The sequence below is a fragment of the Natator depressus genome, chromosome 8 (assembly GCF_965152275.1).
Source record: "Natator depressus isolate rNatDep1 chromosome 8, rNatDep2.hap1, whole genome shotgun sequence".
Lineage (NCBI taxonomy): Eukaryota > Metazoa > Chordata > Testudines > Cheloniidae > Natator > Natator depressus.
Window position 1 is genome coordinate 73,769,192 of NC_134241.1, and position 17,632 is coordinate 73,786,823.

The window sequence follows — 17,632 nt, forward strand, 5'->3', positions numbered from 1 at the left end:
CAGTTCCTGGGCAGGGGGTATTACTCCCGGTATTTCCTTATCCCGAAGGCCAAAGTGGGGCTCAGGCCGATCATGGACCTGTGAGGTCTGAACCACTACATGGTGAAACTCAAGTTCCGCATGGTTTCCCTGGCCTCCATCATCCCCCTTCCTGGATCCCGGGGACTAGTACATTGCCCTCAATCTACAGGATGTGTACTTCCACATCCACATATTCGAGGGGCACAGACACTCCCTCCGTTTCGTGGTGGGACAGGGTCACTATCAATTCACGGTCCTCCTGTTTGGTCTGTCCACTGCCTCCAAGGTCTTTACAAAGTGTATGGCGGTGGTAGCAGCCTACCTCAGATTCCAGGGGGGTCCAAATATTCCCATATCTGGACGACTGGCTTGTCAAAGGCACGTCCTGGTCGCAGGTGAGGGATCATGTGGTGCTCCTCCTGTCCACATGTACTGCCCTGGGCCTGTTGATGAACAATACCAAGTCCACGTTATCCCCAGTCCAATGCATAGAGTTTATTGGGGCGCTACTGGACGCAACGTCAGCCAGGGCCTCTCTCCCACCAGACAGGTTTGAGACCCTGAAAGGGCTCATTGACTCGGTCACAAGGTTCCCGGTGACGACAGCGAGGGTTTGCCGGCAACTGCTGGGTCACATGTCTGCGTGCACATATGTGGTCCGTGACGCCAGACTCAGAATGAGGCACCTCCAGCTCTGGCTGGCCTTGCAGTTCTCCCAGGCCATAGACAGAATGGACAAAGTCCTCACCATGCCAAACATGGTGATCACTTCCCTGCGGTGGTGGTCCGTCCCAAACAACATGCTCCAAGGGGTCCCGTTCAGGGACAGGGCCCTGTCGTTGGAGCTGGTGTCCGACGCATCAGACCTGGGTTTGGGGAACTTTCAGACCCAAGGTTATAGAATCATAGAAGATCAGGGTTGGAAGGGACCTCAGGAGGTCATCTAGTCCAACCCTCTGCTCAAAGCAGGACCAATCCCCAATTTTTGCCCCAGATCCCTAAATGTTCCCCTCAAGGATTGAACTCACAACCCTGGATTTAGCAGGCCAATGCTCAAACCACTAAGCTATTCCTCCCCCTACAAGACCTACCCCTTTATATAAAAGTCAAGGAACTCAGGGCAGTGCGACTGGTGTTTATGGCCTTCCGCTCGCACCTGGAGGGCAAGGTAGTCAGGGTCCTCATGGACAATACGGCTTCAATGTTCTATATCAACAGGCAAGGTGGGGCCCAATCCTCTGCCCTCTGTCACAAAGCTCTCAGTCTGTGGGAGTTCTGTATACCCCACAACATATACCTAAAGGCCTTCCACCTGCTGGGCATCCGGAATGTGAGGGCGGATTGCTTGAACAGGGATTTTTCCTCTCTGCATGTGTGGTCTCTACACCTGGAAGTGGCTCACCAGCTCTTCCGAAGGTAGGGTACCCCCAAGGTGGACCTATTTGCGACCTGGCAGAACCGACGATGCCCCCAGTTCTGCTCCAGGGGGCCTACGGAGGGGCGCTATCTTTAATGCCTTTACCCTGTCCTGGTCAGGCCAGCTCCTCTACACCTTTTCACCGTTCCCTCTGATTAGCAGGGCCCTGGAGAAAATAAAGATGGACAAAGCCAGTGTCCTCCTCGTTGTCCCAGCGTGGCCCTGGCAGCATTGGTACGGGACCTCTCGGTGCTGGTGACAGTTGCTGCTCCGCCCGGACCTGCTGTCTCAGGATGAGGGCCACTGCCTCCATCCCAACCTAGCAACACTTCACCTCATGGTGTGGCTGCGCAGTGGCTAGGTCGCGAGCAAGGACCTGCTCGGAACAGGTTCAGCGCGTCCTCCTGGAAAGTAGACGGCCCTCCACTCGCTGCTCCTATGTGGCGAAGTGGTCTCGATTTTGGAGGTGGGCGGCAGGCCAGGGTGTTTCTCCGATGGCCACCCCAATCCAGCTTATCCTTGATTACCTCCTCCACTTGAGGGCCCAGGGACTGGCACCCTCATCGGTCAGGGTGCACTTGGTGGCCATATCGGCCTTTCATCCCCTGGTGCAAGGGCACGGGGTATTTTCCCATGCTATGACTGGCTGGTTCCTTAAGGGTTTGGCCCATCTCTACCCATATTCCAGGCCCCTGGTTCCACAGTGGGACCTAAATCTGGTGCTGGCTCGTCGCATAGGGGCCCCGTTTGAACCACTGGCCATATGTTCCTGGTCTCACCTCTCATGGAAGGTGGCCTTCCTGGTAGATGTCACGTCGGCCAGGCGGATCTCGGAGCGCAGGGCCGTAACATCCAAACTGCCGTATATGGTTTTTCATAAGGACAAGGTCCAGCTCCACCCACAGCCTACGTTCCTCCCGAAGGTGGTCTCCGCCTACCACATGGGTCAGGACATTTTTCTGCCAGTTCTCTGCCCCAAGCCTCACATGACTAGTGAGGAACACAGTCTCCACATGCTTCTTGTGTGGCGAGCTCTGGCTTTCTATCTCGAGCGGACCAAGCCATTCAGCCATTCTTCGCAACTGTTCGTTGCCCCTGCTGAGTGCGCGAAGGGTCAGCTGATTTCCACTCAGCGGCTTTCGAAGCGGACCACTTCGTGCATCCGTTCCTGTTATGAGCTGGCGGGGGTTCCCCCGCCGCCCATTGTGAGGGCACACTCGACTCGGCTGCAGACCTCATTGGCTGTCTCCGTGGCCCACGTCCCCATCCAGGACATTTGTAGGGCCGCCACGTGTTCACACAGTTCACACGTTCACCTCCCACTATGTGATCGTCTCCCAGGCCAGGGATGATGCCGGGTTCGGCAGGGCGGTACTCAGTCCTGAGAACTTTTGAACTCCTACCCACATCCAACAGATATAGCTTGGAATCACCTATTGTGGAATACACATGAGCAATCACTCGAAGAAGAAAAGACCGTTACCTTTTCCGGAACTGATGTTCTTCGAGATGTGTTGCTCATGTCTATTCCACATCCCACCCTCCTTCCCCTCTGTCGGAGTTGTCTGGAAAGAAGGAACTGAGGGAGGGGGAGCGCAGCCCCCCCTTATACCGCACCTGGCAGGCGCTGCGCGGGGGTGCTTCCCCCTACGGGTACTGCTAGGGGAAAAACTTCCGGCACCTGTGCACGTGGCGAGCACGCACACCTATTGTGGAATAGACATGAGCAACACATCACAAAGAACACCAGTTACGGAAAAGTTAACCGTCTTTTCTACAGTTCATCTGCTTTAGAAAAAACCTGTTAAAAATAATAAATCAGCTTTAACACGTTATTAATAAATAAGCGTCAGATTCTGCCATTATTACTTGTGTTGGAGGCACCTTATTCTCCCATAGTCCCAGGAGAACAAAGGTAAGGGGGCAGAATCAGGCCCCAAATGTTTAAAATAAAACAACTGGTTTTCAAATCTTTTTTAATTGAGAAATTGGCCCCTGAATCCAGAATGGCGACTGATGGGAGCCAGCTGCAGGCTCCTAGTGAGGACCACACTGTTGCTGAAACCAGTCCCAGAGCAGGCTTTGGAACAGGCTCAGCAGCAAATTCTGGATCCATTCAAACGCTGTTTGATTGCATTCCCCAAGGAACAGCCTGCCGCCAAGCCTGCAGCAAACCCAGCGGAGACAGAAGCTGCCCCTGAGCAATGTAAGTTTCTGGCTCCAATTTAAAGTTTATAGCTACAGTAATGGGAGGGATTTTTGCTCTAAGAACCAATGGAAAAGTTATAAGAAGCCCCTTGCTTCCAGAGTGTAGTCACTAATGGCGGATTGTATCCCAGCGCCTTGGCGTCTCCCCCGCCCACCCCCCACCATGTGGCATTCAGAATGGTGACTGGGAAATGCAAACAGTAAAGAACAACTTTAAAGAGTATTTTTAGTGGACAGGCACATCTTTTTGCTGGGGTGATTCCTGTTTTCTTTAAAATAATATTACATTGTGGTGGCTTTAATTTTGCCGTTCTGTAATCACTCAGTGGTCTGTTGAGCTGCCTGGAAATAGTGAACTGTGTGTGTGCGCACATGTATATGTTTGGAGAAATGTGTCCCATTTCCAAATCTAGTCCCCTTCAGTTAGAGGTAGTCCATGGGCGACAGTCACTTGTCCCAGGTATGCGTGGGGTTTCGATTTTTGTCCAGAAATGTGCCAGCGGTAGAGAGGAGGAAGGCTGTGGAGTTCTGCGTGTTTGCATGTAGCCATAACAGGGTAAGCCATGTAGAGGCTAACGCAGCATCTTATTGATTCCCTCTTGGATTCTGACCCAATCCCAGGTGCTGATAGTTGCAAACTGTTCCTGAAGCAGGAACTCCAGAGAGGTAGGCACACTGCTGGGAAGGCTGTATTTTCCAGGGCCACCTTGGTAGCTGACCAGCCCACTCCACTCAGAGATGTGCTGTTCAGTCACTATACGTTTAATACTTTGGGCTGCGTTCACTGCAGGTTTCCTATGAGCAGCTTGGAATAACATCTCCCTTTGCCAATAGGACACCACAAGAACAGTTATGTCCTCCAAAATGTGAAAGGCATGAAATGATAGAAAAAGCCTTTTGTTGCAAGGCCACTGGCCGCCTACCCACCCACCTTGCAACCTAAGTAGTTATGTAATCCTTATAAAACAGAAACAGCTTATAATTTTAAACTTACCACTGTCTCTGCACTTCTATAACTGCAATTAACCAGGCTGTGTCCAGGGAGATTCTGTGGCCTGAAGCATCCCTTTCACAATATATTGCAGTTCAGTTCTGAAATGTAACATTTTATGTCCTTGAAATTCCACAAGAATTAATTCTGAGCTCCTCCTTGAGCTATTTGAGACAATAACCCTCTGTGTCTTGTCCTATTCAGGCCCCTTGAACTTTACTGGCTGCTGTATCTCCTTGGCCCAACATACCTTCCCAAGAAGAAGTGTTTCTGTGATGAGCTTACGGTCAAAGTTCTTGAGAGGGCTGACAAAAGCATCCAGGTACAGAAGCAGAGGGACTTAAGGCTGAAGGAAAGGCCTGGCGAGAGGAAAGGCTGAGGCCCGCCGCACAGCTAGAAGACAGGGTTTCATCGTGGGAGAGGCACTTGCAACATGGTTCCTGGAACAGGAATGGCGGCTAGGGGAGGAGGACAGAGCTCAGCAGAAAGAATTGTTTGGGTTGCTCATCTCTATCATGGCCACAAGATTACCAGGTCTGGCTGCCTCTGCTTCACCACAGCCTGATGCTCCTGCAATGGACCTTCAGTCCAGAAACAGCCCAGACAGCTCCATGTGTGGGTGGCCCATACAATTAGAGCCCAGGGGCAGCTGGACAGGGCAAATAACCCCATGCAGCCTTCCTTCTTGATCTTGTCTCTGTGGATACCTTCTCCCCCCCCCCGGCCCCCACCTACAAAGTTTATGGAACACGAGGCGAGGAAATGGGAGGCCAGGGGACATGCAAGCAGTAGGAGGTTTCTGTCATGTTTGTGCTGGTTAATGCATTTTTGTTTTGGAAATGTTTTTTTGTGACTGGTGTTTGGATGTTGCAATGATAGCTGGCCTGCCCGGCAATGGGTGACTGCTGTACTGTGCAGCACTTATTTACAAATAAAGCCTTTTACGTCATCAAGCAAGTTTATTGCTGTCACTGCATCTCATCATACAATCATGTTTTGAAATAAAACACATGATCAGGAGCAATTAGACATTACTAAGCAAAGGCTATTCCTCTATACAGTTAGGTACAGCAATTCACACTTCAAGCACTGCCTTGTATGGCCCCATACTGTGAATCATCGCCCCCCTCTCCCCCAGGACTTAAATTCTTATAGCATATTTCCCAGAGCTGCCCCCCCCCATATCCCCTCCTTAACATGCTATAAAAACTCCAGGGAGGTTGAAAATATTTACCAGAGCACTGCTCAGGACAGCTCCGGCTGCAGTAAAGTCCTGCCACCCCCAATTCATAATTCCTCATGTCATTCATAAGTATGTTGCATGGCACTCAAGCCCTCACCCCTCCCAAGCATTAAATCTCCCAAAAATTAATTAGCCCTATTCCCCCAACAAGCACATTCTGAGAGGTACTTTTCCTCCTCTCCCATTGGGCCATGCAAATTCTTAATGTGGGAACACAAAGCACCCCTGATTTCTGTTTCCTACGTACATCCAGCTCCAGGTGTGGTAGGTGCACTTTCTGGCGGAGTGTACAGATTCAGCAGTCCCTCACTGCCATTGGGCCAGTCAGGGGGAAAAGGCTCACCTCTGCTTCACAGAGATTGTGTAGAGCACAGCAAGCCACAGTGATGCAGACAGCACTGATGACACTGGCATCCAAACAGGTCTGTAGACATCTCCAATGGGATTTCAGTTGGCCAAAAGCACATTCAGCAACCATTCTACACGTGCTGAGCTTGTAATTAAATTGCCTTTGGCCAGAGCCTCTGAAATCAGGATACGGCTTCATAAGCCAAGGCAAAAGAGGGTATGTGGGGTCCCCTAGAATAACAGTGAGGACAGTAGCTCTGTTTATGACAAGATCATTTGGGGGGAATAGTGTCTCAGCCTGTCTATGCAAGTAGACTCCTGATCAGCAAAAACTCTGGCATCACAAACTTTTCCAATGCAGCCCCTGTTGACATTCACAAAAAGAAAAGGAGTACTTGTGGCACCTTAGAGACTAACAAATTTATTTGAGCATAAGCTTTCGTGAGCTACAGCTCACTTAAAGCTGTAGCTCACGAAAGCTTATGGTCAAATAAATTTGTTAGTCTCTAAGGTGCCACAAGTACTCCTTTTCTTTTTGAGAATACAGACTAACATGGCTGCTACTCTGAAACCTGTTGACATTCAGAAATTGCCCTCTGTTGGCCACGAGGGCCTGCATAACAATGGAGGAGCACCCTTTGTGGTTTATGAACTCATTTGCCTTGAGGAAGGTAAACTATGAGCACACAAGTCCCATCAATGGCCCTGATGTAGTCTGGAAACCCCAGTCTCTCAAAGCCAGCAATTACCACAGGAATATTAGTTATGGCCACCACTGTGTGGTAAACCACCCGCCTCAGAAACCTCTGCCACCACTTTACCCACAGTCAACTTGCCAACACCAAACTGGTTGGCAACAAACCTGTAGCAGTGTGGGACAGTCAGCTTCCAGCCGGCTCTAGCGACCCGCTTCTGGACCGGCAACAGTGGCCTCGTGTGTCTTTACACTGGAGGGTTGGGGCAAGAGGCTCACAAAGTGTCAGAAATGGAGCTTTCTTCATGCAGAAGTTCTGGACCCACTGCTGGCCATCCCAGGTCTGCATGATGATGTGCGCCCACCAGTCTGTGCTTGTGGCCCTGTGCCAGAAGCTCCAGTCTATGTAGGGGGCATCGGTGGGTATAGGGTGTGTATGGAGCAGTATCAGCCAATGCTAGTCTGCCATGCCAGGTTACCCATCCTCTGCTACTGCCTCCTGCTCCATCTAAAGCTCTGTCACGTGCCTTTGGTGGGTCAGAAAATGGTGCCAAAATGTCCACCAGTGCCTCTGGGAATCGCTGCCCATTTCCTGACACAAGAATGAAAGTGCAATGAGTGCCATGAACACTGGGCTTACATTGCTGTGTAGAGACACCCAATGAGAGTTAGGTGCCTCATTACCTTTGAGAATCTGGGCCTTAGAGCATATCAGGAAGTCAAGGTTCAACCAGAGCGCTCTGGAGAAACATCTCCTCGGTAGTCAGCTGGGGTGAGCCTCTGAGAAGGCGCAGGGCCATAACTAGGGGTTAGTGGTAGCTTGTTTGTTGTTGCCGCTGAACTGAATGTCAAGCTTTCCTGATCTTGTAAAAGCCTTTTGATTGATTGTGTCTCCCTCCCCACCCCCACTGAATCGTGTCAGCCAGACAGAGGACATAGATTTGGGAAGAAAACTCTTCTGTTGGACCAGGTTGCCCAACACTGCCACTTATTTACAGTTTATGCTCTCCTTGCCTGCAATGGGAGTTATGTGCACAGAAAGTCTTCGAGTTTGGCCCCTCTGTGCATCATTCCCTCACGACCTGCTGCCTCACTGAGTGAAATGATGGGGCAGAGGCAGCTTCTCAGTGTTGCACGACAGTAGCACTGTTAATGCAATTCATCATCATCAACCCTATAGAATCCACAGTAGGCGTGAAACTGCAGGCTTCACCTTCCAATGGGGCCACTGTTCAGGAAGTCAATGCTGCTATTATTATTATTATTATTATTTCTAAATCCAAGGTATCTCTGGTCTTTCTGCAATGTGTTTTCCCAGAAACACATCATAATTCTGTCAGCCTTGGGGGGGCCCCCCTAAGGCTAAAATCCCCACACTGCCAACAAGACCCTGTGGAGGTTCTGCCCCTTGTATACTCATACCTGTGCAAAGTGGGTGCAAAACATTAACAAATCAGAATGGTAGCATCTCACACTCATCTTGCACAGGTGTAAACAGCTGCACAAGATGCAAGGCAGCGGGAATGGGGCCTAAAATATCTTGAGCTATTGTAATCCAATTTAAACCCTGAGCAACAATTGGAAGCAAATCAACAATACAATCAGACAGTGACAGTGCATTTTTTTCTGGATGAAGTAATTTATTAAATCTATTTTCACATACTATTTCTTCTACTAGATTGGGAAGACAGCACTAATAAGGCAACTTGCTGTGTATGTGTATAGTATAGTAAGAAACGTCCATCTCATACAGGACAGAGTCAGAGGTCTATTTATACACCTGGTCAAATATTCATTTGACTAATAGTGAGCATACCTGGCCACTTTTGTCAGATGTCCTCCTACCCATTCGGGGATAACACCAGAGTGTTTCAGAAAATGCAATTGCTGGGCATGCAACGAATGAAGGGTTTTGAATCCATAATGCTGTCACACCTGTATGGTGTTATAAATGCAGCCATTTTCCCCTTGGCTTTTCAAAAGTATTGAAGTACGTGCACATTCTTGAAGGCTAGAATAGCTTTTCCACCTTTACAAGTAAACTGTGCAGGCGCCCAGGCCGTGCTGTGGTCTTGTGTGGCTTTTAACTATTGGTTTATAAAGACGGACACAGACTTTTTGGTACCCAGTTTAATGCTGTGCAATAGCAGTAGTACAATAATAACATTTCCACCTGTAGAGCACCTTTTGCTCCAAGGATCTCAAAGCTCTTTACAAAGGGAATTATTGTACACATAGGAAAACAGAGGCACCAAAGTTAAGGTCCAGCTTTTTAAAGGTATTTAGGCAGTGCTGCGCTCAATGCAATGCCTAACTGATTGAGCAGAACTAATTCCCATTCTCAAAAGAGATTTAGGTATCTTAAGAGCCAAATTCTCATTAACAGTCAATGGGATTTAGGCTCCTAAGGGCCTACATTATTTCTGAAAATGATAGTGTATGTCCGCAGTTGGAGCTGGGTGTGTAATTCTCAGCTCCAGTAGACTTACCAGCACTAGCTCTTAGTGGGCTAGCACACTAAAAATAGTAGCATTGCTGTGGTGGCCCAGGTGGCAAGGGCTCGTCATGCCTGGAGCCTGTAAGGAAGTACTCAGCGTGGCTGCCATTTGTTGCTGTCTGCGCTACTGTGGCTACACTACTGGTTTTAGTGCACTAATTTGATGAGAGCTATCTCAAGTGAGCTGGGAAACACACCGGTAGCTCCAAGTGTAGATGTAGCCTTAGGCTTCTGAATCAGTTAGGTATTGCAATGCTGAGTGCAGCAATGCCTAAATACCTTTAAAAATCTGGGCCTAAGTGTCCTGGTGAAAGTCAGAAATGATGAGTCCGCAGCACATTCTTGGAATTATGGTCTCCTGACCCTGTGTTTTATAATTACTAAAAATCACACTGGCTTGGTTATTTCCTCTTGATTGGTTTCAACACTTACTTATAAAATTGGCACTGTGCATGGTCTTCATTGTAATTTAATCTACAAAGGCTGAGCAAGAGAAAAGAAGCCCTGATAACATATCAGTACATGGATGCACTATAGAAAACAGCTGTTCTTAGCACCCTGGAACTTTCCAGCAGCAGTGAAAGGGTTAAGGACAATGCGTTGGCCTTAAGCTTGAATTTCCATTATGTCACAACCTCAGCATCATTGAAAAGGATGGGCATCTTCATTTGTTTGATATTTTTGTCTTTAGTTCTTTGGAGATTGTTAACGATAACACTTTGCACACGCTGTAGTTCAGCTTTCATCCCGGGCTCTCCAAGCACATCACAGCCATGAACTCAACCTCACTACACACCTTGACACCTACACAGATCATTCATGAGTGTAGAAAAGAACCTGTTTAACAACTGGTTTAAATGCACAGGGCAGTGCATCCCCATGCTTCTGGGTGTGAGAAGGGGGGATGAGAGGCCAGGTCCCAGCAGGTAGGGCCCCAGAGTATTGTGAGAGGGAGGTTTAGGTTGGATGTTAGGAAAAACTTTTTCACTAGGAGGGTGGTGAAACACTGGAATGGGTTACCTAGGAAGGTGGTGGAATCTCCTTCCTTAGAGGTTTTCAAGGTCAGGCTTGACAAAGCCCTGGCTGGGATGATTTAGTTGGGGATTGGTCCTGCTTTGAGCAGGGGGTTGGACTAGATGACCTCCTGAGGTCCCTTCCAACCCTGATGTTTTATGATTCACTGAAGGTCATAGGACTATTGACTTCCTTGGGTTTTTAGATCAGGCCCTGTGGAAGCTCACGAGAGGTCCTGTCTTCCTCCATCTTCGGCAGCTCTCCCAATTCTCCAGCTGTTTCTGAAGCAGTTCTTCAAAACACTAGTGTCCGCTCTGTAATGCGGCCAACGTTTGCACAGTCTTGATTGTTTCAGCGAGAACCTTCTCCCCTGAGCAGCAGCAGTCAGGGACCGGGGTGCCCTCAAGTCTCTGTGCAGGCTGGAGATCTGAGCTCTCCTCCCGCAGCAACCCAGCCGTTCCCCTCCAGGGTGTGCATTTGCTCTGCCTAGTGTGCATCTCAAAAGAAATAGTGTACCTCAGGAGGGCCAGACCAGCTCCCGGGATCTTCGAATCCCGGATTTAGGGCGCTGGGATGTGTCAGAATTCAAGACTAGCTCAGAATGAGAATGGTGTCAACCAGTTGTCCCGTCTCTTTTATAATGAGAGGAACCAAAAGCCCAGATCCGAGCACCCGCACACTTTGGGGAGCGGGGCAGCCAGTGGTTTGAGCCCCTGTCTAATTTTAAAGGACGTTTTTTCATGCGCGAGGTGAGTAAAGAGCGGCTAAATTGGATAATAACGGTGCACTCGCCGAGCCGTTCTCTCCCTCCGCCCCTTCCCCACTAGCTCTGGTGACTTCAGGTCTGCACGCTGCGTGCAGCAAGCGCCTTTCTCACAGATCCTTTCTAATTTAGCAAACTGACCACCGGAAATTAGGTAAGGAAGGCTGCTCTAAGGCAGTCGTTTCCCGACTGTGTGTTTCTTGCCTGCGGTGTTTGAATCACTCTGTAGCTACAATAACCTCAGTGCAAAGGAGCGGGAGAGAGAATCTCGCCTACCTCTTCCATATTTAACCATTACCTAAATCCAAAGGGAAATGAGCAAACCTCTAGGTTTGGGTGTCATGGTATTTTCAGCGCTGCTGGGTGTATTTATCCCAAAAGAGTTTCCACAACAAGTTAATTCTAGGCTAGGGAAGGTCTCCTTTGTACAATGCTCTGCCTTAAACCCCATCCACAATACAATCCCCGTCTAGACTGCCTCGTGGGGGTTGTTCAGGCCTCCTAGGACTGGGGGGGGGGGCTGAGTGGAGTGGTTTGAATGTCCCTGAAAGGTTTGTGTCATCTCCTCCGAGCACAGTCCCCAACCCCCCTCCCCCCCCCTTTTTTGAGTCAATCTGTGTTTTGAATCTGTGACCTGTTCTCGTTGCGGAAGTTGAAGAGGATCCAAGAATAGTTCAGCTCGCTGTGTGTAATTTCTAGAGCAGAACCCCGAGTGAAATGAAACGCCCTATTGCAGGATGACACTTGGATGTCACCCCGGCGAACCCTGCCAGGCTGAATACGGTAAGACCTTTTCGTTTAAGGAAAAGAGAGAGAGAGAGAAAGAGAGAGAGAAAAAACCCGGTGTTCATTTGATAGGCTTTTTAAAGCATTTTTTGTTGCAGAAGCTCCTAACGCTCAGGAAGTGGAATTTGTGGTTTTGGGGGCTGAGCTCTGAAGGAGTTGAGAAAAAAAAGGGGGGGGGGCAAACTCAAACACCAGCTCTCCTTAAGGGAGGCTAAATTTAAAGTCACCTAAACTAGCAGCCGGTGCTGCACAAAGGTGTCTGCAGCCACGCTTCCAAATGGTAAGCTGCTTTCCTTTTCTTGCCTTGCTTCCCTGTCCGGCTGGGGGAGATGGCCTGTCCCCCTTGGCCCGCGGGTCTCACTGAGAGCGAAGGACAAACCTACCAGCGCTGCTCTTTGCTCAGCCCCTGTGCGAGCAGCTCCCCTGGGAGACGGCCCTGCCCCAAGCCCCGAAGGGGAGGGGAAGTTAGACACACGTCTCCCCGGGGCAGAGCGAGGGCAGATCCGCCTGGGTTCCTCTCCAGCAGGCGTCTGGAGCGCAGTGCGTGTTGGGGGAGCGCCCCGGCCACGGCAGGGAAGCGAAATTGGCTTTGCCCGGCCCTCCTGCGAAGGGCTGAGAGTGCCCCGCTGTGCGGGTGGAGCAGCTCGCTGCCTCCCTCCCTCTCTTTATACAGTGAGGAGAACAGCTAATAACAGCCCGCCGACGGGGAGCCGGGAGAGACAATGAAACGAAAGCACGTGGCGAATAATAACCATTAATCGCCCAGAGATAAACCCGAGGCCGAAATGTAGCAGGCTGCTGGAAAGCCAGGCCTGCGCCCTCGCCGCATCACTGACTGACCCCGGGACAGGGTCGGGATCTCACATCCCTGTGTCCGAAAAGCCTGAGCGCCGGCATCACTGGGCAATGTGGGTCTCGCTTTGATTTCCCGGGCCCGGAGGGACGAGAACAGCTCTGCTCTTCTTTAAACGCTCCCCGAGTTCCTGCCAAAGGTTACGGGTGGGTCGGATAATGCCAGGTGGGTTTGGGAAATCATGTTCCCACATTTACTGGCTGGGATTATCAGCGATCTCAGAAAGTTTGGCCTTGGTTTTCAGCAGGGAGCGCAGATTTAAGCAGCAGCCAGAACTGAGATAAGGAAACCGATTTGTCTTGTTCAGAGAAAGCAGTGAGTTACTCTAACAAACTGGAATAAGGCAAGGAAGTAACTTTCCTTTCCAACGGTGTGTGGAAGTAGTGCGTGGAAAGATAAGCCGGGCAGTGTGGACAGCCCCGCGCTCGCACACGTGTTGGAGCGCACGCAAGGAGCGATGCTGGGGGGTGCTACCCATCTCACAGACGTGCCCGAGCTTTTGGAGGGAAAAAAACAGAAGTTGAGATTTTTGAAGTGTTTGAAATATTTTTGAGGCCCCTGTGCTGCGGTGTTAGTGAATCAATAGAGGGCAGACTCCTGTGGCTCACGATAAAGATGTCAACAAATTTATCAAGCCACTTTGATTTTTACCCCCTTCCTTTCACAGTTAACCGTGCCTCCTTGTCAAGGATGAATTAAGGAACAGGTGGAACAGATGAGAAACTCTCCCACCAGTTTCTAGCAAACAGAACGATCTGAAAATACTGTAGCGAAGAGAACAACTGCTTTTCGGGCGATCCTGTAAAGAGAACCTCTATTTTAATGTACAGGGGATTAACAATGATCCCACCGAATAACATTTACGATGTTTGTTTCCATCTTTTCGATGGCAAAAGAATGAACGAGGCGGAATAAATATTAAAACAGCGGGGTGAGCAATGAAAAGCAATCGATTGATTGCTGGTATTGTAAAGTACAGAGCTGCCCGCTGAAAAAATGTCTATGCAGCAATTGTTGGTTCCCCTCTGGGCCCGGCCCTACCAGGGTAAATGAAATCAGACGGGATCTCTTTTAGCTGTTCATAACAAACTGAAGCCATTAGAGGAAAAACAAACCCAGCTAAAATTCAATGACAAGATCCAGGATCTTCCTTTCTTTCCTCATGGAAAGCGCGGGCTGGCTCCTGACCCCATGGCTGGCGAGCCGGCGTTGGTGGAGAACAAACCCGCCTTAGAGCTCAGACATGGGGTATTTCTCTCTTGCAAAGTGCCGAGTACAGGTGTTGTGACAGCCCAGCTCAGAGGCTGTCTGTGACGGAGCTGATCTGAATAGCACACCCGTCTGTTCCTTAAACCCCCGATTACGGAGACCCCAAAGGAAACCTGTCAGCAGATTTTCTCCCCCGCTTCTCTGTTCGATCCAAGTGTGTGGAGAGATCTCGGTTTTCATGTTACCGTTAAAATGTTTTTACAATTTCGTATTTTTTTAAGTTTATTCAACAGCGAATATTTGACATAGGACCGGACTATACCCTGACGCTCCAAAATGGATAACTCTCAGATTCTGGATTTAGTTTGTTGATTTAATTATACTCCCCCCCCCCGCAAAGCAAATTAATCCCATTTCCATTGATGTGGCCGAAAACCCTTTAGCGGACAGTCTCTGGGACAGAAATACAGCGTCCTTCAGACTTGTCCGGAGTACTTGCAATGGTTACATCGTTTTAGGAAGTGTGGTGTTGTCCCCGAGGAGGCTAAGCTTCGCTCCTGGTTTTAAGCTCCTTGATCTAATGCAACTATGAAGAGACTGTCCACACAGAATCAAGTGTCTGGCAGGGATTGTTAACCGAGTAGGGGGAGGGGTAAATGAACACTGGTGATCTCACTAAATTATCCAGAGATCAGACAGCAGGTTGAAGGCTGCTGCTCCCCTTACTTTCCAGCAGCAGCAGACAGCAGACGCGTAGCTGGCATTTCTTTCCTGATGTGCTTGAATAAACTTTCCAGGACTCCCCTTGTACTGAAGCTCAGCAGAACAGAGCAAGACACCACTATTTTCTGTTTGCACTTTACCTCCCACAAAATCAATCTGATACAAGCTATTGCTTGAGAGTCTCTTAAAGGGAAGAGCCTGAAAATAACCCATATTGTTCCTGCGCACAATACTGCCGCTTTTACAATTTTTACAGCCATGCAAATTATCAAAACATTACAATACTGTAACTCAGACATCTCACGGAAGTTTGATTAGAAATCAGTTTCTCCAGCTATTTGTTATTAGCAGTTTCGGGGGGGGGGGGGGGAATGAGAGCACGTGGCCTCTCGGTCTCTTGGTGGGATTGTGTGAGTGACGAATTTGCTCAATTCAAGCTCGGTAAATTGGCACACGGAATGACCCGCCTCGTTTGCACTGCCTGGGCAGACTGCTCCTGTGTGAGCTCTCCAAGGTGAGGACGGTGTAAAAGGCGACTCGCGTGTTATTTCTCCCCGTCTGCTGGATGCCTGTTGCTCAACAAGCTGCAAGCAGCACCTCTCGCACCAGCTCACCCTCCTGATGAAAGATAGGAGCGGGGACTGCGTAACGCCCGCGTTTGAGTAACAACAGGGTGAACGAGCAGTGTCCCTCCTTCGCAGCGCTGCGGGCTTGATTTCCCAGCTGGCTGGGACACCTAAGAAACGGACCCCCCCCCCCCCGCTCTCCTCCCCCAGCCGATAGCCCCGTTTGTGGCTGATGCGCCTGGAGATGCTGCGTCGTTTTGAAGCCACCTGTCTGAATGCCACCTGGTGAACGGAGCCCGGCCGTCCTGTACGCATGCTCCTCCCCTGCCCCGTCCCCTCGCCCCTCCCCGCCCTGTCCCGAGTCCCAGTCCCCCAGGAGATCCCTAACCAATGGCTTGTCAAACCTCTCTGCAGAGCACATCCAAGGCTGGGGATTTAAGGCGATTCACGGGTGGCAGCTGCTAGTGATTTGGGGTGTCCGGGGCGCGGACACAGTGGCGGAGAGTGACAGGCGCCTCGCAGGAGCAGGAGCAGGAGCAGCCTCACCATGCCGAGGTCTTTCCTGGTGAAGAGCAAGAAGGCGCACAGCTACCACCAGCCCCGCTCTCCGGACGAGGACTACAGCCTGCGCCTGGAGAACGTGCTGGCTCAGATCTGTGCAGGTAGGGCGGGCACCGGCAATCGGGGGCGGCGGCGCGACGGGCGCAGCTCAGGGCACGCCTGGGAGCGGTACTGATGGAGGTGGGGGATCGGAGCCTGACCTGCGCCAAGGGGGGCAACCACAGAGCCCTGGGAGGGCGGGCTGGGGGCTCGGGGGAGCTCGCGGGGCAAAGGCACGCGGCCCCGGCGTGGATTGCGTGTGTGTGGTGGGGGGACTGGTGCGTGTAGCAATGGGGGAGGCGGGGGGAGGCGATGCGGCCCAAGGGCCAGGGGATCCCAGCGACCAGGTCTCTGCCCCGTGCCTGCCCCTTGCCAGGTGCCCGCCCAGTACTGGGGGAGTTCAGCGCCTGGCAAGCGGCAGCCAGGGCTGCGGTCCAGCCCCCTGCTGTCCCGAGGACCCCCTTACCCTCGGCTAGTGTTTGAATGGGGACCCCCGGGCAGCCGGCCCGAGCCCAGCCCCCGGAAAGCAGCGGGCCGGGGCTGAGCTGGGGAAGCGGCGGGGACAGAGGGAGACGCTGCCCGGCTGCTGGGGCAGGGGCGCTGCTGGGGCCCCGGGCGAGGCTGCCGGGCTGCCCGCGGCGGGACGCTGCCCTAGCAGGGAGGCGGGGGGCGGGGCGGCCTCAGGGGTCCTGCTCTCCCCACCTGCCCCGGGGTAAGGGCCCTTCTCGCCTCTGTCCCCCGCAGACAATAAGATCCCGGGAGAGACGGGTCTGTGCAGCTCCGGCCTCCTGGACCCGGAGCCCCCCCGGGGCCGCTCCTCCCCGGAATCCCACCTGAGCGAGGCCATCGACGGCGCTTCCGACTCGGCTCCTAGCTGCGAGGGCAGCGTCTGCGACAGAGCGTCGGAGTTCGAGGACTTCTGGAGACCCCCGTCCCCGTCCGTCTCGCCAGGTAGGGCCCGGAGCCGGGACCCGGCACCGCCTGCGGGCTGGGATCTCTGGCGGGGAGGGGGCGCGGGCCGCGGCTGGCAGCCCAGGGGAAGGGTCTGTCTCCCTCTCCAGCCTCTTCTCGGGGAGCCAGCCGTCGGGGTCAGGCCCAGCCTACGGCAATCGGCTGGGCTGGAGAGTGCTTAGCTGTTTTGGGATGAGGGGGCTTCCTGGCTACAAACCGCCCTGCCAGGTCCACTCCCGATCGGCGCTGACCAGCACGAATGCAAACGCAGCAGCTGTCGATTGTTTTACCAAAGTTCGTGTAGCTATTAGGAAGAAAACCTCCACTGTGTGTTACACCGAATCCCGACACCCCCTGTACATTGCTTTGGGTTAGAAATGAGCTTCCCTGTGCATGTTACTCCGGTTTTAAACCTGCGTCCAGAGAGGTATTTTTAGTTCACGGAGTGCAACATTCCTGTCGGCTTCATACAGAGCAGGATCGAGCTCGGATTGAGCATGGGCACGAAAGAATAGAAAAGAATAATTTGACTGAAGAACCTTGAAATATTGAAGAATGCAAATCACAGAAGTATAACATTGGTTTTGTTGGTGTCTAAATATAATAGGCTGCTACAGTGTAGCGAAGAATATGATTGAAGGTCTCTGAGGAGTTTGCTTATACGCTAGATCGGGCTGCGCTAGGGGATACGTGCTATGAAAGCTAGTAAATGTAGATACAAGGCTATTTGTACACCTATAGTAAACAT

The 17,632-nt window shown here is 51.3% G+C and overlaps 2 protein-coding genes across 5 annotated transcripts in view; both read left to right on the forward strand.

Annotated features, from left to right (window-relative positions):
* EVI5 (ecotropic viral integration site 5) overlaps positions 1-4,865 on the forward strand; it is a 152,007-nt gene extending 147,142 nt beyond the window's left edge. Inside the window, exon 20 of the mRNA XM_074961325.1 lies at positions 4,842-4,865. Coding sequence (XP_074817426.1) covers positions 4,842-4,850 — 9 coding nt within the window. The 3' untranslated portion in view covers positions 4,851-4,865. The remainder of the gene's footprint in view (positions 1-4,841) is intronic.
* An 11,015-nt stretch (positions 4,866-15,880) lies between these two features.
* GFI1 (growth factor independent 1 transcriptional repressor) overlaps positions 15,881-17,632 on the forward strand; it is an 11,079-nt gene continuing 9,327 nt past the window's right edge. Inside the window, exons 1-3 of one of the 4 annotated variants that reach the window (XM_074962234.1) lie at positions 15,881-15,975; positions 16,445-16,477; positions 16,712-16,884. In XM_074962234.1, coding sequence (XP_074818335.1) covers positions 15,881-15,975; positions 16,445-16,477; positions 16,712-16,884 — 301 coding nt within the window. Of the gene's footprint in view, positions 16,005-16,444; positions 16,478-16,677; positions 16,885-17,632 lie in introns of all 4 variants that reach the window. The other 3 variants (XM_074962232.1, XM_074962230.1, XM_074962233.1) reach the window with 3 other exon arrangements.